The following is a 24780-nucleotide window of genomic DNA, read 5'->3' as shown; positions in this document are numbered from 1 at the left end:
TCAGTTCAAGCAGTTCGTACGGGCAACACTGCGTTTGTGATGTCACAAGAACTGATAGCATGTTATTGGCTGCAGCCAGCACGAGGAATAAATGTCGAGATTTGTAGTAATTAGGATGTCTTGACTATTTTACGAACGAGTCGCCATTTGCAGCCAATATTTTAGCCAGCGAATGCACGTGCGAATGGTTTTTCAACAATGCCTCCCACTTCATTCATAGGTCTAACGGATCATCGTGCCTAGCCACAATGCGAGTTTCTATTTGCTGCGTTTTCTTCTTTTATATAGTTCTTATCTCGAGAAGCACTTTTGTACAGGCTATAAGACATTCTAAGGAATTTTTATAAGATTATTACTCAAAACCTTTACCCTTCTCACCCGCTCCGCTTCCCCCCCCCCCCACCCCCACTGCCAAAATGCCATTTAATTTTTGTAAACATAAGAAAAAAAAACAGCGCGTAGAAACAAGCCAACGAAGGCCAGACAAAGGATGTTTCCATAAGCTGATTCCCGTCATATCTACATAACGTCCATTCGCGCATTTGCATGGCTGCTTTTGAACCACGCGCTTTCAGAGTTCTTCGCGCACATAACTGTATCCGCCATCAGCGCAGTTACGTAAAAGCACAGCGCAGACACGTAGTCTCAAAGTTTCGAATACGCCCGTAACGGCTCTAACATTAGGACAGGGCCATGCAAGACTGTTCCTAATGGTCGGGACGACCTTTTAGGAAGAATCCCTCGACGAACACACACACACATATTGCCCCCAGAGCCGCTGGCTCAGGGCTCCAGGCGTGGTTGTTAACTTTCTTGGCTGCCGTCGTGGCGCATCGCAACCTGTCACCATACCTTGCACGACGTGGATTGCAGAATGTCTCCGGTGTTGTACACAAACTGCAGGCGGACGATCACTTTTTCCAAAACAATATTTATCAGACCTCATTTAATTACAACTATGAAAAGTGATTGCTGAGCATGAAAAAAAAAGAGGGAAAGAAAGAAGAAGGCGACCTTTCCGATCACGCAGCATCATCGCCGTCGCTGCACCGATTGGCAGCGAGGCACCTTCATCTGCACCGTTCACCGAAAGCTTCGAGCACTGCTTGGTGTAGCCTGCTTTTTGATGGCTCCCATTCGTTCTCAACTCGCCCCATGTTCGCAAAGCCGCGCGATTAGCGCGTGGCCGGCGAGTCAGTGTGATCTATTAATGAGAACAGGTGGGTGCCCACAGATACCGATCTGCCCTTGGCGCTGCCACTCCTCAGCACAAAACAGGCCTTCGAGGAACTCGCCATGCACGGCCCCAACTCTCGCACACGATATCGCTACTTAAATTAAAACACGCGAAAAACCGACTTCGCAAGTCCGAGGCCGAGCCTCTAGGCCGGCTCAAGAAGAGTCCGCGGCAAAGTCCATTTCCGCGGAGGCTTTGGGCCCAGTTAAAAAGGGATTGTCTTTGGGGTAGACGAGCCACAGACGTGACGACGAACACAGGCGGTTGCGCAGCGCGGCAGTTCGACGCACGCGGCATCGCCGCCGTGGAAGAAGATATATTATTCTGAACAAGTCCTGACTAGCGTTACCGGCGGCAGTGCCAGCGAAGTCCCCGATCACGGCGCGGAGGAAGGCACGCCGGGCTGGTCTTCGCTGGACACCACGCTGGGCGAGGTTGGGGGCCAGGTGGGCGAGTGTCGGCCGTCGGGCGAGTTGCACACGCTCGGCTGCGAAGAGTCGGGCGACGCCGGCGTCGAAGGCCGCTGCTGTTGCTGCTGCGCCTGCTGCTGCGTCACCTTGCCCATGAAGCTGCGGATCTCGTCGAAGTAGGGCTCGTCGCGGCGCGGCGACCGGTCGGTCTGTGGCACGCCGTCCGCCTCGTGCTTCTTGAGATGCCTGTCCAGGTTGGTCTGCTGGCCGAAGCAGCGCTCGCAAAGCGGGCACTTGAAGGGCTTCTCCTTGTTGTGGATGTTGCGCACGTGCCGTTGCAGGTTGGACGAGATGCTGAAGGAGCGCTCGCAGTACTTGCACTTGTACGGCTGCTCGCCCGTGTGCGTACGCAGGTGACGCGTCAGGTTTGCCGAGCGCGGGAACACCTTGCCGCAGAACTTGCACGAGTAGCGCTCCTTGGGCCGCGCCGCGCCGTCGGCCGTCTTGGCCGGCGGCAGCCGAGGCGGCGGCGGCGCGGCGCGCATCAGCTCCAGCGAGGCGCCCAGCAGCGGACTCAGGAACGAGAAGCGAGGCGCGAACGCTGGGAAAGGCAGCTTGTCGGCGTGCCGGTAGAGCGAGTCGAAGAACAGCGTCGGCGGAATGGGCCGTGGGTGGGCCATGGGCTGCGGGGGCTCGGCCGGCGCCGCGGGGAGCGCCGCCGGCGGCCGTCTCGTGCGCAGATCCAGCGGCTCGTCGGCTCCCGGCTCGTGAAGAAGACGCGCCTTGTGCGACAGGTCGCAGGGCGCCTCGGCGACCGCGGCCGGAAACGAGCCGGCGGGCTGCTGGGCGCACAGGGCGCCGGGCTCCGGGCAAACGGCGCCCTGCTTGGGCGAGGCCCGCTGGTCCATGGGCGGCTCCGAGTCCGAGCTGAAGGGCTCGGCGTCGCTCTCGAGGCTGCTGCTGCTGGGCTCGTCCTCGGAGCCGGACGAGCGGCGGCTGGGCGATGGGGCCTGCGGGGCGCGATGCAGGAGCGGGAAGAGCAGCTGGAGCGGCGCGGCGCTCATGGGCTCGGGCGGCGCGCGGCCGCCGGCGGGCGACGAAGCACAGAAGCGTTTGTGCTTGGACAGCGAGGTGACCGTGGCGAAGCCCTGGCCGCAGCGGTGGCACTTGATCTGCATGCGGCAGGTGGCATGCATGCGCTTGTGGCGGCACAGGTTGGAGAACTGCGTGTACGCCTTGAGGCACACCTCGCAGCGGAACGGCTTGACGCTGCTGTGGATGTGCGTGTGCTGCTTGAGGCCCGACGATGTTGCGAACGTCTTGCCGCACTCTGCGCACGCGTGCGACCGGGCGCCCAGGTGCTGGGAGCGGACGTGCCTCTGAAGGTTGGAAGGGTCGGTGAACACCTTGCGACAGGCGTCGCACACGTAGCGCCGCGATGCGTCGTGCGCCGCCTGGTGCCGGATCAGGTTGCTCTTCCAGCTGAACACCTTAGGGCACTGGTCGCAGCGGTACTCGCGCGCCGGACACCGCGTCACGTGCTCGCCCAACCTGCGCACCAGGACAAGACGCCATCATCAGCACTGCGAAAATTCATCTGTCACTGTATACCAGACACTTTCCCAAGCTATATTGCAGTCACACCTGCAGTCTATCGGACGGCGTACCACATGTCAGGTGCAGGTTGATGGAATACTGACTGCCGCACATTTAAGAAAAGTGCTTTGTTGTGAAAACAGGGCCTAAATGTTCGCCCAAGTGGACGTACCAAGTACACCGCGGGCTTAAGCGCGGGTACCAAACTTAACGGCGGTTACAATGAATTACGGTTCGTCTTCATCACAGCTCGCCACTCTTCTCGGTTACAATAACCAACGACACTTTGGGTGCAACAAACGAAAAAAAAAAAGAAAGATTGTGATCAGAAGAGAAAATGTGCATGAAGCTAACTTAATTATTTATAGCACAGTGTCTAATGGCCGTGCGAGGCGCGGTAAGCGTTCAAGCGCTGTCCAGTTGCAGCACTGCCGCCGCCATCACGTCTCCTCCAAGCCAAATCAGCACTTTAACTGCGGCAGGTAATTGACGCCAGTGTAAGTAAAGCGTGATCAAATTTGTTGTAAATAATGGGCCCCAACTTGGATAAAGAAATGTCAGAATTAAACACTTCTTGAGGATAGCTGACTTGTATTAGGTTAGTTGTAAGAATAACTCGTGTACAAACATTCGTCCGTTCACATCACCTCGTATCAGCTGCCGCCATCGTGGGGCTACTCACACGGCCCGCTAGCTCGATTTCTAAGGCATCACTAGAATCAATCCTCGCTTTTTTTAGTATGGGGCGAACAGTAAGGCAGTGCCATGAGCTGATCATTTACTGCGGCGCTGACCAATTCTAAAGCGCCATCCGCTACTGGTTCGATGCAAGACAATTTAGACCTACAGTGACGATCAAGGATTAGCGCATTGCCAAAGTCCCGTCACCCCCTGCTCTCGCGGGCGGCACCCCTGAGCTAAGCTCGCAGCAGACGCTGTTTTGAGCGCTGCGAACTTTCATGATGTTATATATATATATATATATATATATATATATATATATATACCTGCATGTCCATGCACGTTTGGCAAGCATTTTAGTGAGAGACATACTACAACTAATTCATAAATGGCGACGGACTATCTAGGTTATTTAATGCTGTAAGTTTTAATATCCTTGGGTTCCTCAGGTGTTCCTCAGGGGAAAATAAGAAGGCTCCACCTTTTCTCCTCCGGGAAAAGGAATGACGAAAATTGCTTGGGCCCACAGAGTCCTTACATGTTTTGATCATGTTATCACAGATACATTGGTCTGTTTAGAGCAGAGGTGGACACAGAATACTCAATTCCCATTCGACAGGGCACGACCTTGTGAATCCAGAGTGGTAATGTCACATGCTTTTTTTTTTTTAATGTCGTTGCGACAGGGGTGGTGTTACCGACGATGTTATTGAGGTGACACACGACTATCCCACAAAATCTGGAAAAGTTTCCTTGTCAAATAATCACAGTGCAAAAGGTTTGGTTTGTGGGGTTTAACGTCCCAAAGCAGCTCAGGCTATGAGAGACGCCGTAGGATAGAACTCCGGAAATTTCGACCACTTGGGCTTCTTTAACTTGCACTGACATCGCATAGCGTTCGGGCACCTTATTTGTCACCTCCATCGAAAAGCGGCCACCAGGCCGGGATTCGATCCCACATCCTTGGGCATAGTAGTCGAGCGCCGTAACCACTGCGCCACACAGGCGGGGCACAGTGCAAAAGGTGTAGGCATTCATTGTACGCAGTTCTCACGTAAATTTATCGCCATATATGGCTTTCTTATTTCTGCAAATTCGAGCTCTAAGAGGCTCCGCCAAGCATGGATTTTGATACAAAATCTAGACTGTCAAACAGATCAGGCTCAGATCGTACATATCACTGAGCCTTACAGCGCCCATTCGGCTGTCGACAGCTGTTCTCCCTGAAAGAACACACTCATTTGTCTCTTTTTCCTAGCCGGGCGCGGTAGAAAATAAGCGTCCGTTTATCTCAACGGCCATCTCCTTCCCTCGCGCACTGCTCCTGTGAATCTGGGATGATCTTGAAGCCAAGTATGCAGATGCCTTGCCCCGATAAGGACGGCTCGCTTATATTCTCCAGTCCTTGGCACGCTTCTCTCGTGATCGCTTCGTCTGGCATCTGGAGTGGAAAGCCAAGCTGCGGACTGGCATCTCGTCAAACCCCTGCCTCCGCTGTCGCCGGTAAAAAGAAATGCTCTCAAGCCGCCCAGGTTGTGCACGAATGGCGTTACCGGTGTAGCTCTCTTCCGGGAGTCTACGCCTTTAAGTAATACTGACATCTAGGAAAGTTGACGCTATTAATGGCGTTCGGTATTGGTTACTTCTGGATCCTATTACAGGTTAGGTACAGCTTCAATAAGCGGATGGTAGTACGTCTGTTGATTTGGTGGGTATGGGTACTGGTCAATAGTGGTGTGCTCTCTAAACACCTTCAGCTATTTTTGTTTTTGTCTGCGTTTGAATCGGAGATTTCAAGCTTTCTGGAAAGAGTCCAGCAGATGACTCAAAAGGAAGACAGGTCTTCGCCGGCGGCGCCACGGAAGGCTGCGCCCAGTGCGCTCACTCTGCAGCAACGGGGCGTTGTGTGTCTGTGCGTGTGTACGTTTATTACTTCTCGCCGATCCCGAGTCCTCCGCGCGGTCTCCTTCGGAGAGCGGCAGGCGACCTTCGCGCCGGCGCCGGTCAGCAGCTCTACGGCAGTGGCGGCCCATCGGCATCCCAAGGACGGCCGGCCCCGAGGCAACGCCCCGTGCGATGGCCCGGTTTCGCCGCCGCCGCTGACGGAAGCGAAACCGGGCGTGACCGAGGCCGGGCTCTCTCCCAGCGTCGTTTCCTGCTGCTGGACACAGAACCACCGCAACCCCAGCACCGACCACCGGCGTGTACTGCACAACCGTCCACCTCCTCTCCGTCGCGGTCCGAAACTCGCAGACCACCGCTGCTCGTGGGCGCTAAGAAATCGCCGCCCGTGCGCTTTTCGCGCCCAGCTGTGCGCGAGCTGGACCTGATTCTGCCGTATGGGCGCTGCCGGTCGTTCGATTGGACCGGGGAAAGGGAGACCTTGCTCGTCGATCCGCTTCTCCGGCGTGAACGGCAGCCACCTCGTCGTCAGCGGCGGACAATCGGTCCTCTGGAGCCCGCCCTGCCTTTCTTTCGCGTTTTATTTGGCTGTCTTTTTGTGCCTCAATGCCTCCGAGGTGTTCCACACGGAATGATAGGAGCGGGCATTCATCTGTTCCGCGGCACCGGACTGGCATGCGCTCCAGCGGCCACTGTGTCACGAAGGAATCTTGAAGTATGCATCATCACCAACGCTCTCGCCACCACCGTAGTACTTGAGGCTCGCGAGTGCTTTTCCCTTCCCGCTGGTACATTTTCGACGGTTAGTGTGTGCATGCTGAAAGAAAACGACAAAGAAAGCACCTCCAAATAGTTTGGTAGGGACGACTCAAAGGAGTAATACTGCATTTGGGCTATAAGATATTGCACTGCTCCAAACTCGCGAATTATGCGACCGTGGGGCCAGATTTATGGCAAAGGAATTTTTTGGCGTTAAGATGCAAAAACTTCACAAGGACAAGAGAACAGCAACGGGATTCGTGGCGACGCTCTTTTCGGGGAAACAAGGAAGGCGAAAATGAGTGTAACAACATCACGACCTTCGAAGGTCGACAGGAGTTGACAGAGCAACAACAAAGACTCCATAGCAACCTTTGGTCGAGATGAAGTAATTACAGCAACAGTTTTATATGAAAGACCTTGTGAGCTAGCCCCTACTTAAATACGTGCATTCCACCACACGAGTTACCACGCGTTTAGGATCGTTCGAGGCCGCACTGTCCGCGGTCATATAGATACCTGTGGCATGCATGGGACCACAGTGGATCACAGTCTATACGGTTTCTGTGACTCCAGACTTCTTAGAACTGTGTCCTGTGGTTTAGTTTGCAGTACCGCAAGTTTCCTGTGGAGCAGCGCAGCTTTGCCTTTTCACGCTAGACGAGCGCTGCAGAATACGAGTGCAACTATACAACTCCGACGCCATTTCATCACAGAACAAGTCACTTTCAATGTTATTTCGACCCCTGTTGCAGCGAGCACACTGCTTTTCCTCTCGTAACAATTAAGGCTGGTTATCAATACATTAAAACGCACGGCTGACCTCAGAAGACTGGCCGCGAAGTGTGGCTTCAAGCTTACGGGGGTTAGGTGATCTTTGCGCACTTCACGCCATCGTCCTGTCTAGGTAGGAGTGTGAGGGCGCTCTATGTTTACTCTCTCTACGATACGCTGGGCTAAATTAACGGCGAGCATTTTACATTTCACAACTTCCGGTTAGTCGACTCAAAAGAAAACATTCAACAGAAGTCAGTCCGGTTGGGCAATTTAAGAGAAAGACGAATAACGTCAATCAAGTTCTTTTACAAAAAAAAAAAAAAAAGAAGAAGAAGAAAAAGAAAGAAAACACGGCGTTTCGGAACTGGCGCGGTTTCTTCTTGATTGTGTGACTACGGGAGAGCGAGGCTTGGCTTTTTCGCCGTGTCGTTTAGTGCTATAAAGACATATGTCCCTTTAAGAAACGTAAAAAAGCTGCCTGTGCCTTTTTGTTTGTTTCTTTAGCCTTGGGCGGATTCGAAAAAGTATCAGATAGTAAATGCTCCTTCGTGCCACAACCAAGTTTAAAAAACCAACCCGACTAAAATCATTACAGCGAGTACTCCACGCAACAGTTGAATGCACTGCACGTTAATAGAGATCACTGTCGCGGTGCATGATAGAAAACGCAGTTACCACAAAAACGGTACTACGTCGTCTGGTTCTGAATTTCGTTGTCATGGACACGGGGCGTTTTCCGGACACGCTGTCAGTGTTCTACGTGCTACGCACGGGAACGGCCTGCGACTTGAGCGATGGCTACGACTTCCTCTGGGTCAATGGACAAATCCGAATGTCGGCTCGGCGAAGCAGCCGTCTGAAAATCGCGCACCTAATACACATGCTTTCGCTGAGCGGCGGCACAAGAATGCGCCTCAGCGCGTCCGTAACGTCTGAGCCCGCCTTCCTGTCAAGTGCTGCTCCGCAGTGTTTGCCCTCAGCTTTCCACTTGCCTCGCCGCAGCCTTACGCCAACGCCGCTCGGCAAACAAGAGCGGTCGCTCCGATTTACGGGTGCGCCCACCTTCGTGAGGGCCAGTCGTGCCTTCTTCAGTGACGCGATCCTTTTTGCAAGCCGCGAATAAATGAAAGGGTGCTAGTAAGAGTGGTTGTAAGCATTGGGGTTGAATGCGGCAGTTGCAAATCAAGCCATAACGTGCAAGACGAAAGGTGACGACGCAAAGTATAGTTAGTCATGTTCAAGAGCAGCTTAGGTCTCAAAATCCAGTCCAAAGAGAGTTGAAACAATTCTGAAAAAATAAAAACGCATACAGTTTTGTAATATGTAGAAACCCTTCAAGGATGGCGACCAGCTTGAGTGGATGAATCAGTGCCCGCCTTTGTGAATAGGTGTTTGTTTGTTGTTTTTTTTTTGTTTTGTTTTTTCTAGTTCGTCTTTCCGAACGCCATGGTTCTGCGGTGTACCAGAAGTAATTATGATCAGTGCAATATAAGGGGTGCATATAACGGTCGCCAAGATAAAATCGTCAGGTAAGAATTTTTTTCCACCTCTGGAACGTCCCAGAGTACCTCAAGTGTGCAAGGAACACAGTAACCTCGTCGGGCTTCCGACGATACGATACGGGGAAGGATTGTGACAAAAGCTGTTTGCATGACAGGTTTCCTGCCGGCCGGGGAGGGAGAGAGAGAGAGAGAGAAACAGAAAGGGCATAGGATGAGAGGGCAAGTTATCCCTTGTCGACAACGGCAGGCCTTGAGCGCTCACTTCCTGACGTCTTCGACTTTTTGCCGACGGAGCGGCGGCGAAATGGTGCCCAGGAGAGCGAGAGCCATCCGAGAAAGTGAGCTCCATTGAAGCGTTCAGGGAAGGGGTGTGACTACGAGGGGAGATCTCCTTCGATGTGACCCCGGGCGCATCCGTGGCCGAGGGAAGAGATGGGCGGTGCGACCCTGCACCGACCAATGGTCAGAACTCCACCCCACCCACGGGACCCAAAGCGAGGGTCGTTGACCTCGAAGAGGCGACCGCGCCCCGCGGCGAGTGGAAGCGGCGCGCGGGAACTGGAGCGCCGGACAGGGCGTGGCCAAGTGGGCCACGGCGCCCGGCCTTCGCCGCCGCCACCGCTGGCCGAGCCTCCTCCGCTTTCTTGGGTGCGGAAGCCGAGCAGCTACTGTGCAGAGCAGCGGCGCTAGGCCATCTTCCGCCCCGGCGGCGCGCGCGCGCGCACTGCTCCACCGTCGCCGCCGCGCTCCTCTCCCTGGGTGAAAGCAGTGTGCGCGTCCGGTGCTTACGCGTTAGCGTGCGACCGCGCATCGCGAAACAACGGGAAAATTTCCTCTTTTCTTCAGCTGATTTCCATATCGGAGGAGGCCGTGTGCCCTAGAGCTAGGAAAGGGAGAAAGACGTCCGTCGGCTAAACACGGGAGACGCTTTGCCCAGACGGTGGCGCGGCTGCATGCTGGTCGAAGCGCCTGCGGAAGATGCTTTCTCGGTGCGAAGAACTACTTGCACGGCAGCAAAGTTTTGCGCCGCGCGACTCCAAGGCATAACTGCATGCGTGCGCTTTGCTATTGCACGACAGCGTTTCAAACCAAATAAAAGCAGGGGGGGGGGGGGGGGGGGGGGGGGGGGGCTTCTAAACTCGGTGGGTGTCACCGCAAAGAGTGGGAAACATTATTTAGCGGGACATGTGTAAAAAGCACAATGTGGTGCTGCGCTACCGGTGGACGCCTGAGAACTCCAGGAGTTAAAATTCCTTTGAGATGTTATATTTATTTTGTGCACCAAACAAGCACTTCACCAAAGAAGAGGGATGTACATATAATATATACGCAGGTCTATTCCCCATAGAAGGGAACAAAATTTGAGCATTCAGTTCAGTATGCTTATCCGTGACATGTGCCCCATCTACTTTTTTCTTAGTATACAAAGTCCGAAAATAAATCAACGTTACTAGGAAAATAAAAAATATATTCTTTCTTTTCTGCAAGCTGTTGATCAATTTCATATATGAGGGACATGTACCAGCCAGTTCCTAAGTGAGTAGTTAGAGCGCTATATGTCCTGAGAGCTTCCTCCGCTATGGGATACTCAAGACGTCTGTCAACATCAATTGTATGCTGAGAAACAAGAAACCATAAGTAGTATAAGATTAAAGTAGGAATAGGAGGAGAGGCAGGGAGGAAAAAAACAAGAAAAGTTCCTGGACGATTACGTTTCTCGTCACTGCGTTTGTCCAGGGATTTAAGATTTTAATATTTGTAATTGTCCTTTTGTAAATTTCCGATGTATGCTCGTATTTATTTCTACGCGTGCTCGCGGTGATTTCCCCGCCTAGGGCGGCACGTGTGAGTGGCGCAGTCACCTTCAGCGTTCGCTCCGCGGTTACGTCGCGGCGCCTTTCACGTTACTACAAGCGCCGCAAGGCTGGACAACACTTTACCAACTATGACTACACGTTCTCTGTTCGCCAACGCCTTCGCATACAACGGAATTATAAACTGACGGCGACGGTGTAAAATTAGCGCTCCTGCGCTGACATCTCACGAATGTGTCCACGAAAAGCACTGTGCAGTAAGCGTGTAATGTTTCCGTACACACACCCCGGCGACTAAAATTCATCGGTAGAGCGGGTGACTGAAATGGCCAAGAGACCTGACTTGTAATCTCACCCCATGCGTATTTGTTTCTCTTTCACAGGGCAAGTAAGATAATGAGCTTGTCTAGTGAACCGTTTTGGAGTATAGGATGAGCAGTGTCGCAACGCTTGCGGTGTGCTGTCTTCTCTCAGGAAGGTGTGGAGGTGCCCAGCTCAACGGCTTTTCAAACACAAAATTCTACCGGTGCATAATCAACCACGCAAGGTCAAAATCCTCGACCGAGTCATGAAACCACCAGACAACCTAGTGCTGAGGACTGAGCCGAGGGCTTGGGTGCATGCAGCCAGGCGAAGTGTACTTCCTAAACAGCGCAGGTGCATGGTATGAAGCAGCTGTGATATTGTCGCGTATAGCCAGCTTCGGATATTTCGCGGGCGCCATTTTTCCAACCAACATCTTCAGGCGCTCTGACAGTATACGCGGGTACCTTGCAAAGCCTGCGTAATTTGCTAATTGCTATGTGAAGGGAAAGGCGCGGTATCTTTTACACTTCTCGCTAACATCTGAGCCGCGCCGCCAGCTCACTAGGGACGGCTTCCCAAGCAACGTCTCTTCAAAATGTAGTAAAGGCTTTTCACCACCGCCACCGCGGTATGAGACATGTGTCATGAGCGAGTATGATTTGCAATGCGGCGTAGTATGTCTTAATTGGAAACTGATGGCGTCATCGAGTAATCTGACTAAGATGACTTGTAAGGGGAGTAGTGCGTCGTAATTGGGAATTGATGACGTCATCAAAGTCACGTTATTAAGGTGACATGCAAAAGTAATGTAGCATGTCGTAACTAGAAATGATGTCATCAAAGATGACTTGCAAAAGTGTGCAGTGCAGTATGTCGTAAGTAGACAAGCATCAGTAAACATTAAACAGGTAGAACTGTGTGGTTACGCACTATATACGAATGTAGTGAACACTATTTTTTTTTTTTTTGTGGAAATGGTGCTTATGTGTGTGTCTACGGCCGTGTCGTTGTTACTGTGGGCGCCGCGTTTACATAAACTTGCCTCGTTTACATACACTTGCAGTTTACATAAACTTGCCTCGCTGGCTGAAACACCACCTTTTCTGATTGGCTGAAAATGTATAGAATATGTGTTTTTATGTTTATTTTTTTCTTTGGGGGGGGGGGGGGGGGGCAATAGGTGACTCTGGAAAGCGACGACCACCGTGCACCTGGCTGCGACCCGACAGCTCAGCTCTGAACATGTTGCCCGCAGTGGTATGACACTGTTTTGCTATTTTGTGTTGGAGCGATTTCTCAGTTTCAGTTGTGTTTAGGCCCTATCCCTAATAAGCCAATTAAATTATTGTTACTCATTTTTAAAGCCTACGGGTCCCGTTCTTCGATGCGATGGAGATACAGTCCTGCAGCGGACGGACATTTCGTTAGAATATGATGCACTGGTGACGCGCTTGAATATTGTCACACCTCCTTTCTGCTCTCATCGCCTTCAATTCTACACCGCTCTCTTTCCTCTCTCCGCTCTCCGCCTGTGCCTGCCGATCATCGTCCAGGTTGACCTGACTTTTTTTTTTTTTTTTCCTACCTGCCGCGGAGGCTCAGTGGATGAGGCGTTCGGATTTTGAGCTGTGGAGACCGTGTTTCGAAGGCGACTACTTAGTCGGTTTTGACGGAGGTGAGACGCAAAGCACCCGTGTGCTGTGCTGTTCCAGTGCATGTTAAAGGACACAAGCGGGGCTGCATTGCCCAGATATCTCAATTAAGTTGTCCCTCATAGGCTGAGTTGCTTTAGAACGCGAAACTCGTTGGAGCCATATAGAGCAAACCGATAAAGGCGGCAAAAAAGTGCACTAGGCGCTTATGGACTGTGCGATGCAAGTGCAGGTTATATATCTGTAGATGCGCAAAACTATTCCGGTGCTCTCCACGTATGGGGCATTATTCTCTCCTCTTTCTTTCCAACGTTCGTTCTTTACCCCAACGCACGGTCCAGACTTACACCAAATAATGAGACAGTCTTTCCTTCCCTCAAAAACCGCGACTTCTCTCTCGTGCACAACGCGCAGTTCTGTAGTTCTCCCAGTCATGCTCAGAAGCAACGATCTATAGAAATGAAGACTAGATGTTGCTATAGGCATAGATATGCGTACTCTTATCATCATTTGCGTGTATTCCGGCAATCCAAAATAAAAAAAGAACAACAACAAACGGTTAATAGATCGGCACCCATCTGGCCGTTTGGGCTTAGAGTTTAAGAACAATTTTTGTTTATCCTGTGTCCTATGCCCTGTCAATCAGCATTAAAGCTCTCTCAAGCAAAAAAAGAAAAAAAAAAAGAACGCTTTGTTTGCGATAGATTCGTATGGATGTCGACTTCAAATATTTGTAAGTAGTCATTCCTTTCTTGTTTAGTCTATCCTATTCGACCTTCCGTGGCAGCTGACGCAGCCTATTTGTTTTATGTTTTTCGATTTGTTTTTTGTGGTCTTTTTTTTTTTTTCCAGAAATATAAAGTGGTTGTTTGGGCATTTTAGTATTATCACATGGCGCGGCGGATGCACCCTAAGAGGAAACACACTTGTTACTATAATCTGGCCCCGCTCTTCGAGAAGCACTTCTCGTTGCAGTACACAGACTGCGCACCTTTTTGCCTCGCGCGCACTCAGCGGCTGGCGTGAGGGGGCGCTCTCACGCGATCCGGCACCGCCGTGCCTGGTGGTGCGATGGGCACCGGGAAGCGTCCACTTCCTCGACCATGGCTGCGCGCCCAGGAGAACACGGCGCCCGCTGAAGCAGCTGCGACGCTATGCCTGCGATGACTCTCGCTGCGCAACAGACGCCGGCATGCGCGCGCGGGCAGGCATGAGAAAAAGAGGGCCAGCCGTACGCTCTGATTATTGCCCCGAGCGCGCGTACACAGAAGTTCCCGCGACAGCGCGCAGCGTTGCTTTTGGCGTGGCCATCTTCCCGGTTCGTTGTTGCGATGAAGTCGGAGAAAGTGGAGGCAGTCTCACTCGAACAGCATCGTGCCCCGTCTTCGAGAGGGACGCCAGTATCCTTCCCCAGTGGTCGGTTAAAGAATTTCCGGAGAAATAACTCGTCCCAATTGACCTCGCGTGTTGCCTTACTTCCTCTTTCTAGTCTCGCTCGATCATTGTCCTATTAGTACCTGCGGTTCTTCTTATCCTCTTCATAGCGACTTTCACTCGTCGTACCGTAAACTCGGTATTGTTCGCTCCTGGTGGCATCATATGAATGTCTACAGTCAGTCTTTGTTGCAGTACACTGCAGGCTCCTTTTCAATGCTTCATATCCTGAAACAAGCACCTTGCGGAGTAGCACCTCGTTTCCAGTCTAGTATACTGTAAATACGCTAAGACGCAGTATTTTCCGTACACGACCCTGTATTCTATTCTCCAGCCATGCGCCGACTCCCGACGAGCAGACCATTTAAACGCGGACGCAGGATTATCCGACGGCGCGTCAGCAATTAAACTGTAGCTATCTTGAAGGAGGCGATACTATTGTGCAGAGGCACGGTTATGTATATATATAGGCGCTGCTCATGGGCATTAACGTCTAGCCGCACGATGTATCTGGAGTCAAACTGTCAGTGTTAGCCTAACTGGTAAGCGTCCTATGGCAGGGTGGAGCCGCTATCAGCCTTTCTAACCTTGCAACGGGTATAAGCGGATTAGCGTGCTCAAGAAGGTTGTAAAGGACGTATGGCTGCAAAATTAGCAGACGAACAACGCACGTACAAATTACACGCATCGTCTGCTATAAACTCCAAAATGTAGCCTCATACAGGAGACAAATAAATTATTGCAAACCTAATTAATGCCTGCATGTGGCAGTATTAGCTAATCTGGCTGCCCGCTGTCTATGGCGCGACGAGGTGGCGCACAACAGTACAGCCGTGATGTACAAATGTGCACAAGAAAACCCGGATAAAGAAAAATGGAATAATCCGTAGCAGTACCGGACGTCGGTGCTCCAGCCATTATTTATACCATTTCAGTCCTTGCGTAGCTCCACGAGTCAGTTTTATTAAGACAATCTGCCTTGCAGCTGTAGGCTTTCTTATTTTCTTCTTTGGAGAGGGGAGAGGCTTATGATTCGCATTTAACCCGGTGATACATATTTGCAGTGGGGAAGATATTCAGTGCCTCTAACACTCTTCAAAGCGCATTTATACAACTGCAGCATGGTGAAGTGTTTGGTGGCTCCCTTCCAGCCTTAGTTCCAAGTGATTAATTACTCAGTCATAAGACTTGCTCCTCTAAGGGAACACAACTTCCCTGGTAGGTTTTGACGTCTCTTGGGAAATGGCTATGGAACAGACAGCATAAGCCTGTTCCCGAATCACTGGCGTTGCAGGGCTGCTCGTTATCTCCTGTTCTCGTAGTTCCATCTAGCAGCACCAGGATCGCCACACTGAACAACGAACAGAACCAGGGCAGTAGTGGACGGACGAGCGCACAGGCAAAGTGGAGGGTGCGCCGGCGCACACCGCACGCGCCGTGTCCAAGTGGACGCCGGCTAAGCCATCACTGCAGCCTCTGGAAAACTGTTCTCGCGCGGCGGCGGCTTCGGTCAGCGGGTGAGATAAGGCCGGCCGACGCTGCGAGAAGCGGCGCAAGGAGACGATTGGGACGACGCCCTGGCCGCAGGCGTGGGCCGCCGTCGTCGGCGCCGACGACGGCGCCGCCGGAGGCGTCGGCCAGACCTCGACGCGGCCTCGCGAGAGCCGTTCGGGAACAAGGACGCGCCCACCGCGATGACCAGCGGCGATCCCGCAAGCAGCGGCCGCCCAGCACCGTGCGACTCCGCGGCCGAGCGTCCCACGGCCCGGACGTTTCGCGCCGCGGGGGCACGAAGAAAGCTCTGCGATTTGCGCTGGAAGACTGGAGAACGACGGCCGACGATAAAGCGCGCGTCATTGGACGCAGGGACGACGCTCAGCGTGCGTGGACAGCTCCGGCGAGCAGCACACGCGAAGCTCCGCCGCCTCCGGTGGTATTGCGCACTCTCTCCCCACAGAGGACGAAGACGACGATGTCTGAGGACGTCGCCTTAGCCCCAACGGTCCGCCTTCAGGGTATGCATGGCAAGCCCACGCGTGCTTTGCTGCCGTCCCTCCTCAAGGGGAGCGGCGATAGAAGCAGCCCAGAGGACGCGAAAGAAATCACACCGACAGAATAACGAAGGTCGCTGGACCTTGCGTTCGAGAACTGATGCCGGCCTATGCACGCCATGCGTGCACAAGGCCCTAGCTTCACTTTCGCCTCTGCGTGGTTTCGTGATCCTATCGTCTGCCCGAAACTTAATAGTGTTTCTGCAATCTCGCGATTGGACGAACAGATGGTCATTTCACCTGGATGCCGAGAGCAACGGAGAAGCGCAAAAATAAATGGTCGATGATTCTGCAAAGCTTTCATGCAAAAGAACTTCAAAAATGAATGAATGAAAGGAGGAAAAGAGGGCGAGGGAATTGATAAGATCAGGCTGAGAGAGAACACAGAAATGAAGAAAGAAAGAAAGAAAGAAAGAAAGAAAGAAAGAAAGAAAGAAAGAAAGAAAGAAAGAAAGAAAGAAAGAAAGAAAGAAAGAAAGAAAGAAAGAAAGAAAGAAAGAAAGATGATGGGGAGAGAAAGAAGGAAAGAATTACTAGAGTGAGGATGAGAAAGGAAGAGAGCAAAGGGGTTTTGTCGCGAAGTTACTGCTTGCAACACTTCAACAGTGGTACGAATCGATTAATCTTCGTGTCAGGTCAAATTAAGTATAGAGAAAACCTTCGCCTACATTCATGGTGCCGCGCACTATTCCTCTGCTACAATTAAACAGTTACAATTAAACATTAAACAGGAGGATGCCTTCCTCCTTCGGTCGCTTATTCGCTCTCCCAAGCTAATGGCATCCGTCCAGAGTGCAACACAACTCGGGGACGAACAAAGCCACACTGCAAAGTTGTCGAGCAAGTCGTCGAGCGTCAGACAGTTCGCTTACTGTGCACTTGGCACGGGTGCCAAAAAGGTGTTGACTAGGGCCTGTAAAATGAATTCTGTCCTTTGCGCCGACTGCTGAACGCCTGCTGCATCGCGGTTTATGTGGTCGCGACTGTTAAGCAGCGTTTTGCGGGGACCTGAGCGAACGGGCTATGCGAGGCTGTGTGTGGATGAACGCTTCTGTTTCATTGTTTACGAAGTGCTTTCTTGTTTGTTTTTGTTTTTGTCAAAGTAGTCAACAATACTATATGTTGGACTTTCCGAAAGACGCGGTGTGTAGTGAGGTAACTGACATTCATATCACGTATATTTCATTCTTGTCAGCAAACGCTGTTGCTATTAGCGCTCGTAATAATAATTACGCTAGCCACGGTTTGACTACCTGCACAGAATAAATATAACGAGGAAAGATAAACGCCTTTTTTCATTCACGAATTGAACTCTATAAGAGGTGGCACTTTTGTTTTTGCTGAAGTTTTTCCCAGCTAAAGGCGAAGGAATGTTTTGATTGAAGCATGGATTATTTATAAAATGTAAAACATGCATACTGGCTACTTTAATGACCGGTTTTATGCCCTGCTTTTTTATCATTAATATTCACGGCCACTTTTTTTATCTATTTGGCCGTGAATGCTGACTCGGAGCTGGGACGCTCTTCGGCATCTTGTATCACGCTGACCATGGTCACGCGACGCCCTCTTTCGCGAGCACGATTGGCCGCAAATCGTTTCTGGAGCTGAGCAAGCCTTCTTTGCTCGCCGGGGCGCTGCGCCTTCAAATCGTTACTGATTTCAACCGATATCTTCGTCTGATGCCAACGATCTCATTTGTGGCGACAGATTGTGAGCACAGCTGAACACATGCACACTGTAGAGAAGCTGGCGTCCTTCGCTTTTCTCAACATCGGACAGCTCGCCAAGGTCGGCCCTCATTATTTTTTATTTTAACGCTATAAATGTGGCGCTGCCTAGGGGCACTTTTCCTTACTAGGCAGAAAACAGGAGTGCACGCACTAACATGACCTCGTGGAGTTTATCGCTAAAAATGTTGCGCACTTGAAAAAAAGAAATGAGAAGGTTTCAACGCTGCTGAACCGAATATGGAGCGAAAGCATTAGCTGTCGGTGACTGAGCGTTCTTCTTCTTCTTCTTCTTCTTCTTCTTCCTCCTCTTCCTCCTCCTCCTTCTCCTCCGCCTCTTCTTCTTCTTCGTTTTCTTCCGCCTTCTCTTCTTTGTCGTCTCTGCGGCTGTTCAAGGTCATTCGTGGCTGTGGCAACGGACTACGCGACGGGCCGGAACCTGGCGTATGTATTGCTTGCGCAATAAAAGTTGGCTGTGGTTTAGCTCTGGTTAACCCATGCGAAACCAACGGCTGCATGGCTACGCTTGTGGTTAATCGTTTGGTTTAGCTCTACTGTATAGACAAGACAAACTGTTCAGATAACGACTAGGTTTTTATTCTTTATACCATTAATGACGCTGCGATGATCAGTGAAGTAGTGTGACTTGGTTTCCACTCTGCTGGCGACGTACTCTGTATCTGCCGGGGCTCTGTGTAAAACCAAGCCTAAACAGCTTCCCCAATGTATGGTGGTTTGAGGTTGGTGCTGGATAAACTTAAGTAGAAACCGCTCCTCTGCGGCTTTAATGTATTAAAGTCCCCCGTCGCGAAAACCAGCTCCCTTTCAGTTCAGCTAGGCATTCCGGTAGCCAGAAGCACCAGACAGCACATCGAAAACACCGAGAGACGGTCGGCATCCAACTTCAGCTTCTTCGCACCGAACGACACGAGGCCATTTCCGCTTCTTCACATCGGGGCACGAGACTCGCGATGAGCAGCCGCCCAGCGGCTGCTGTTGGAACCAAGCCTTTAACCAAGCCGTATGAAAGTGTCTATAGGGGCAACGTGAATACCAGAGTCCTAGCAGGCTGATTCTGACATAACCGTCCCATTGGCAGCTCCTGCCATTTGCAGCTACGGCATACGAGCATATGCGACGAGCCGAGCTGGCTGGCGCAGTGTTGTTTTCGCAACAAAACTACAAAATCAACAGACTGTAGCCGTTCAACATTGGCGGCTGCGCGCGCCCGAAGCATTTAGGGGTGTTGAAGAGGTATGTTGAAATTTAATGCAAGTATTTGCCGTTCCCCCACTTTTTTTATTTTGCTTACTTGATAGGGCTCAAGTTCTTGCCATCATTTTTGCCAAGTTATACTCGGTCGCCTGCCATCAAAGTCTTACAAAGCACTATTCACCCTGCACTATTGTTTTCTGTAATATTATGCTTTTCGTTTCGTTATTATGCCCTCCGCCTTTTCATGTTTCTCAAACGGTACTTGCCAATAAGTGCGCGCAAGCAAGCTGGACATATTCAACCGCCACCATTGAAGCATAACGAAAAAAAGTTTTACTTCCGCGACGAAAAGTCGTCCTGAGGCTGAAAACTGTACATCAAAGCAATTGCAGCAGGTCGAATGTCCTGTTCACTGGAATGTCCACTTCCAGCTACATGAAACGCAGAATACCCTGGGGCAGAGCGCTGCATGTGCTTCCCTTTCCTTCTCCTGTAACTTAAGTTCAGGGAAATTGGTGGGTCGCAAAGCGTGCTCAGGGTATACATGGGGGACGCCATATTGAAGGGCTCCGGTTATTTTACACAAATTGTGGTTCTTTGACGCGCGCTGACATCGCACAGTTACATGGGTGCCTAGATTTCCGCCTCCATCGAGCCACCGTCGCGAGTATATGCATTATCTGACTGAATAAGAGCAATGGGGTTCCGGTAAAGAGATATAGTAAATATATATTAGCCAAAATGAAGCATAATGTAGACATTTTTAGAGTATGCGGTGTGAATACAAGTTAAACAGCGGTCATCAAAGTGGCGAAATGTATTAGAAGTTAAGGTAGGGGAGAGTGGCAGTATCGAGCCCGGGATCAGCAATCGGGTGCCCCATCCGCTGAGTCACTACGGCAGGTCTGTTTTGGGAAGTTATATATCTTCTCGTCCATATTCTCCCGTTTCCTACACGTATAGATGCAGCTCGTCCCTGCTCATCTTGTTTCCTAGAAACGTCGCAGTTAAAACGCTGACAAATGGTCTAGGTTTTCTTTCGGCATTAACAGCGCACGACGATGGTCACGAGTGGCCGCCAGCATACAAAAAGCTTCTGTGCAGTATATTCGACATGTGCTTGAATTCAACGCAAGAGATTTACCATAGATTACAATGCATAGCTCGCGGGCTATAGACACTTGGGAATTAAAATTTCAGGCATGCGCACAATCTATCGGAGTGGATTATGCAATATTTCATTTTTTCGATTTTCCCCTACGTAGGACGAGTTCACAATGTGGTTTATGTACCGGGTACGAATATTATAACGAAAACATTTGCAGTTAACACGGATCTCTGGTGATCATTCACTGCGTGTTTGTGGATATCAAAAACTGTATACAGTGTATAGACAGTGTCGACGATGAACTACGAAAAGGTCACTGCAAATAAATCCCTCAGAAAGCGGCAGAACAAGCAACGCACTGCCTGCCGACGGACAAGAATCGGGTTTTGCGTAGTACGCTTTAGCATCCGTCATACTCTCAGGGCACGTTTCAGGCGAACGCAACTGGAAACGGAATATGTGAAGACGCCGCAGGAATTTGATAAGACAGACCAGGACACCGACACACCATAACTAATAGGTGGTAGTTGCTTAGTAGAAGGTGGTTGTAGGCCAGTTGGTGGGACATTGTAAAGAACAAAACCGCAGAAACGGCAGGACCACCTCGTACTGCTCTGTCGTCTCTGCGGTTTTCTTCCTCAGGGTAGTATTTGGCCGATGACGTGGCCGTGCACTGGCTGGTCGTCATGTTGCATGACGTCACGAGATCACGAGGCAAGGCAGGCGCTGCCAACTCGGGATTCGTCTTTGAGATGGGAGGGTTACATCGGAATGCACTCTTCGAGGATTCGTGAATAACGAGTTTGACACTCAGCCCTTAGGCCACGTAGGCATTTTTAGCTTTATTGCCTTTGAGGCGGGAGGATACAATATAACAAAGACACTACAGCACAATACTATTAAACGCAGGTATACGTTCGCTCGGCTTGGTTAAAAGGGGCTTTACATCTGGCGGTCTTTTATAATCTGGTAGTTAAAATTGTGGGAGCCGTTGAAGCCATCGTGCCATATACTAAAGGCGAAGCTTAAGTGTCGCCCAAATTTTCTCTTTCAATGTTTTGTCCATGTTTTGTCCACTAGTTCGTATACAAGCTTCGAACTGGGGCGCTTGCAGGAAAATGACAGCACACTTATTTACCGAGCCTCTATTTCTAAAGAGATGGTTTCCATGCGTCTGTATAAGTACGAGGCGATATTAGCGACTATCCCTTAGTACGCATAGCTAAAGGAAGCGCTAAGAGTTTTACGCACGAATGTTTCCGCAATCGCAGTTGTTATTACAATATCCGTGTGTCACTATTTGCTATACAAAAAGAGGGGAGTGTGTAGAGTGACATAAGAACTTCATCGAACACCATTTCCTTATACCTATTTTTGTGTTTGATTCTTACGCATACCTTCGCTGTGACTGGAAACGTACACTTAGACAGACCATTAGTAAGAACCGGTAGAATCGGACGAAAACATTGAATTTTAGCTGCCTTACTTTCATTATGAGCCTTTAATTTACTTTTGAATGAACAAAGGGCACTGGAAAGGAGATGTGTTGCTGTTGGTTTCCACATATGTAGATGATTAAATGCCTACAGTTGTATCTAAAGCAAAATGTTGTAATTAAATTAAGACTAATGAACTCGAAATACGCGAAACATAGCCAGCATTAGCAGTTAAACCTTACGGGCAGTGTGTGTTTTTCTAGCTTGTCCGTGAAAGCTAGGGCCACTGGGTTGCATGGTTTACCTGCAGTGCCGAGTGCGAAAAGTTACACCTTTATTTCTGTCATTCGCCTACTCCAAGGTCAATGTTATCGATTTCAAAAATCTTTTCAAAGCGCGCGTCCATCGTCCACCGCTCAGTATTCCTTTCAGCTGTTTTTGTACTCCATAGAATGTCTTGCCTCATGTTTAGCCCTTCTACATCGTCCATGATCGAAAGACTTCCGATCACTAAAACCGACAAAAAAAAAAAAAAAAACGCAAGTTTATCTTTGTTCTTTTTTATTAACAAGCTCTTTTGCATGGAGCTGTGCCCAGAAGCAGTCGGGGGCTTCAAGAAGCATACCTCGGTAGCGCCCCGTAGCGCAGTGATGTGAGTGGATGCGTGAGCGAATGAGAGAGTGCGAAGGTGCGTGAGTGAATGAGCGAGTGATTGATTGAGTGAGTGAGTGAGTGAGTGAGTGAGTGAGTGAGTGAGTGAGTGAGTGAGTGAGTGAGTGAGTGAGTGAGTGAATGGGTGGGTGAGTGAGTGAGTGAGTGAGTGAGTGAGTGAGTGAGTGAGTGAGTGAGTGAGTGAGTGAGTGTGTGTGTGTGTGTGTGTGTGTGTGTGTGTGTGTGTGTGTGTGTGTGTGTGTGTGTGTGTGTGTGTGTGTGTGTGTGTGTGTGTGTGTGTGTGTGTGTGTGTGTGTGTGTGTGTGTGTGTGTGTGTGTGTGTGTGTGTGTGTGTGTGTGTGTGTGTGTGTGTGTGTGTGTGTGTGTGTGTGTGTGTGTGTGTGTGTGTGTGTGTGTGTGTGTGTGTGTGTGTGTGTGTGTGTGTGTGCGTGTGTGTATGTGCGTGTGTGTGCGTGTGTGTGAGAGAGAGAGAGAGAACGAGTAATTGCATGAGCGAGGTAAATTAAATGAGTGCATGGCAGGGGAGTGGTGAAGGAGCGGTGAGCCAGTAAATGAGCAAGTAACCGAGTTGAACCCATTCAGCATGAGTAAAAATTGTAGCTGCGTAATCGCTTTGAAGAAATTAGCTAGAAAAAGGGAAAAATATCTGAAAAAATTGTCCATCGGACACATAGGGGAAAATTACGCAACACGTTTGAAAGAACATCTGCAGCAGTGGTTACCACGCTCGTACTGATCCCGAGTAACAGGGTTCAAATTTGGCTGAGATTACCACGTTCGGTGCAGGCGAAGCGCAAAGGCGCTCGTGTGTTGTGCGATGTCAGTGCACGATAAAGATCCTCCGATGGTCGAAATTATGCCTGAGCCTTCCACTAGGGCACCTCTTTCTCTTTTCCATTCCCACCTTCCTTCATTGCGGCGCGGTTCAGGTGTCTTCGGAGACGTGTGTCAGACACAGTGCCTTTCCTTTCTTATATTAGGCCAATTTACATTTCACAATTTTTCAAGAGCCTAGCCACATGCTTTCCGGGCAGTATCTGCTAGGCTTAAGATAATAAGTCTCGTAATGCTATAAGGTTTTTGTACATTCAGTCCGCCGAATCAACATCCAATTCCGTCTGTTTTAGATTTTATTCAACCTCTTTTTTTTTTTTTTTAAAGCGCACCCGCTTCTGTGCATATGCGATGCATTGAATTTGTTCTCCATTCTTAAGTTGCTTTCGGATATCATGCGGCAAAGAAACTACAGTTGTAACCATGCCTTTTGATCTCCAAAGTGTGACGTCAGTGTACGCGTTCCACCCATCCAATTGTGTTGAGCACGCCACGGCGCTTTTCTCTGGGTCCGTCGCTAATATAGGATACGCCGCTCTACAGCGCGGACCGGGCTCAGGAACGAAGGTACGCATAACCCGTTTCGTGTCGTCGTCCCGCGAGCGCAAAACGAAGGACGGAGCTTTGCAACTTTCACTGCCCCAACGGCGACTCGCCGCTCAAAGGTGGATGCAGGGCGAACGGAAGGCGAGGGAAGTATCAATAGCCGGCGGCGCGGCCCATCATCCGGCGAGCACGAACTGCGGCGGTGGCGGCAGACACGCACTCCTCACGCGACGTTTCACGGAGCGGCCGCTTCTTCAGTGCGAGTGATCATCCGCGGCACGGTTTTCGCACTCTGTGTGTGTGTCCGGCGGCGGAAAACACGCTCGGCGACGACGCTTTTGTTGCGATGACGGAAGCTCTCTCGCCCCCCAAAGGACGCCCGGCATATTTTGCCGCTATCCTCGCTAGTGCGCCGGCCGTGAGAAAAAAACGTCGAAGTCTTCGCCCTGATTGCCCCGCGAGCGGTCGGGTTGCTGCGGCTGTCTCGTCAGCGGTGGCGGCGGCGAACCTTCGATAAAAAGCCTGGACCACAAGGCCTGACCAGTCGTTTTTTTTTTTCTTACCTTTTCTTTGTTCTGGAAACAAAGAAAAAGTACCCTCCCTCTCCTTGTTTCGTCTAAAATCGGCAGCAGAGCAGGGAATCGGGTGGACGAAATTGCCATAATTACGACGTTTTGGATGGCGCTTTCCAGGTCATTTCCTCCGCAGCAAATAGAATTTAACATTGTCCATGGAAAAATTAAACAGGAAAGCGCCCGTTGGAGCAACCGAAAGTAGTTGCGCTAAACTGCGTCCGTATATATATACGTCCTATACCAGTGTACGCCACGGGCGACAGGATAGTTTTATTTTAGTATGCGATAGAACCGGGCGTGTTTTGTCGGAAACTTGGCGTCGTACACAACAGCTCCGGCTGCCAAACGTGCATCTGTGTAGTAGTTAAGATGGGACACTATATCTGTTGGCTGTGGAAGAAATAATATCGGCTTCCTTCTTGGTATTCCTTAGCACGATGTGCCTGCAGGGCTGATTGTCACGGCTCATTGCTGAAGGAAAACAAATGTCGCTTTGCAAAAAGTGCCCCGTCCTGCCATCCGGAGTGAGATCCTATCTGCTGT

The 24780-nt window shown here is 50.6% G+C and overlaps 1 protein-coding gene across 3 annotated transcripts in view; it reads right to left on the bottom strand.

The window, feature by feature from the left end:
* Positions 1 to 874: 874 nt before the first annotated feature.
* The window catches only part of LOC146197593 (uncharacterized), a 225800-nt gene continuing 201894 nt past the window's right edge, over positions 875 to 24780 (bottom strand). The window contains exon 4 of one of the 3 annotated variants that reach the window (XM_084599506.1): positions 875 to 3198. In XM_084599506.1, coding sequence (XP_084455632.1) covers positions 1614 to 3198 — 1585 coding nt within the window. In that variant the 3' untranslated portion in view covers positions 875 to 1613. The remainder of the gene's footprint in view (positions 3199 to 24780) is intronic. The other 2 variants (XM_084599504.1, XM_084599505.1) reach the window with 2 other exon arrangements.

The sequence above is a fragment of the Amblyomma maculatum genome, chromosome 3 (assembly GCF_055883805.1).
Source record: "Amblyomma maculatum isolate TAMU_Amacu chromosome 3, ASM5588380v1, whole genome shotgun sequence".
In the NCBI taxonomy this organism is placed as follows: domain Eukaryota; kingdom Metazoa; phylum Arthropoda; class Arachnida; order Ixodida; family Ixodidae; genus Amblyomma; species Amblyomma maculatum.
Note: the sequence above shows the minus strand (reverse complement) of the source record. Positions and strands in the feature narration are given on the sequence as shown.